General features: G+C 40.1%; 1 protein-coding gene across 1 annotated transcript in view; it reads left to right on the top strand.

Moving 5' to 3' along the window:
* Positions 1-1,036, top strand: part of LOC101846266 — a gene marked incomplete in the record, with an annotated part of 29,873 nt that overhangs the window by 17,656 nt on the left and 11,181 nt on the right. The window contains 2 exon segments of the mRNA XM_035973786.1: positions 147-267; positions 885-1,005. Coding sequence (XP_035829679.1) covers positions 147-267; positions 885-1,005 — 242 coding nt within the window.

Genomic DNA, 1,036 nt, shown 5'->3' with positions numbered 1-1,036 from the left:
CACACACACACACACACACACACACACACACACACACACACACACACACACACACACACACACACACACACACACTAACATACAAACACAATACAAAACTCTTGAAAACTCTAATATAAAGTCTTTTCTTTGTGTGTATTCTACAGGCCCAGAAGCCAAACGTGTGTTTGAGAGAGCCATGAACCACATACAGAAAAGAACGTGCATTACGTTCAGAGAGAAAAAACCTGAAGACAGGGACTTTATCCGGTTTATAAGCGAACCTGGGTGAGTTTAGACAGAAGGCGTTATTTGTAAAATGTTATTTTTTTAAATTGATGTTTTTACGTCCCCATCGACATAATTTAGACCATTTTAGGAGGCGGACTTAAACCCCTCATGTCAAAGCCAACCCCTGCTGACAGTGATAATGACAACGTCCCAGCAGAAACTCGATAATGTTATTCGTCAATATGAATATCTGTAGAGCTACTTATTATGTATTGTTCTCATTGTTCCTTCACACAGAGAAATTGCTCATTCAGATAGAGTAATTTATGCGTATGAATTAACCTGATCTTATCGTTAATTTTCTGGTTTAGAAGCGAACCGAGTTGAGTTAATAAGGACCACCGATGTTATGCGTCAAAACATGTGCTTATTTTGTATTGTTTTCACTGCTTGTACAGAAGGAAAGACGAGGTGATTCGTACAAGGGCATGAACACACCCAGAACTACAATGTAATCCCCGGTCATCTTACAGTATCATTATTTTCCCCTAGATACTTACATTTACTGTAGCTTTTTTCCCCAGCCTCTGTTAACTTGCAGTGTCAACGAAAGAAGCAAACCTATTTCTCTTGATTGTTGTACCGCCTATTTCATGGTTATGTCATTTCCTCAGATGCTGGTCTCAAATCGGCCGTGTGGGTGGTGTCCAGATGGTCAGTTTGGGCAGAGGTTGTGAATCTTTGGGCACAGCCGTGCATGAAATAGTTCACGCTCTAGGCATGTGGCACGAACAGGTGAGATGATGATAATAATAATAATAATAAT

This window comes from Aplysia californica, unplaced genomic scaffold (genome assembly GCF_000002075.1).
Source record: "Aplysia californica isolate F4 #8 unplaced genomic scaffold, AplCal3.0 scaffold00030, whole genome shotgun sequence".
In the NCBI taxonomy this organism is placed as follows: Eukaryota; Metazoa; Mollusca; class Gastropoda; order Aplysiida; family Aplysiidae; genus Aplysia; species Aplysia californica.
The sequence above is the reverse complement of the archived record's forward strand: the minus strand, read 5'-3'. Positions and strand labels throughout refer to the sequence as shown.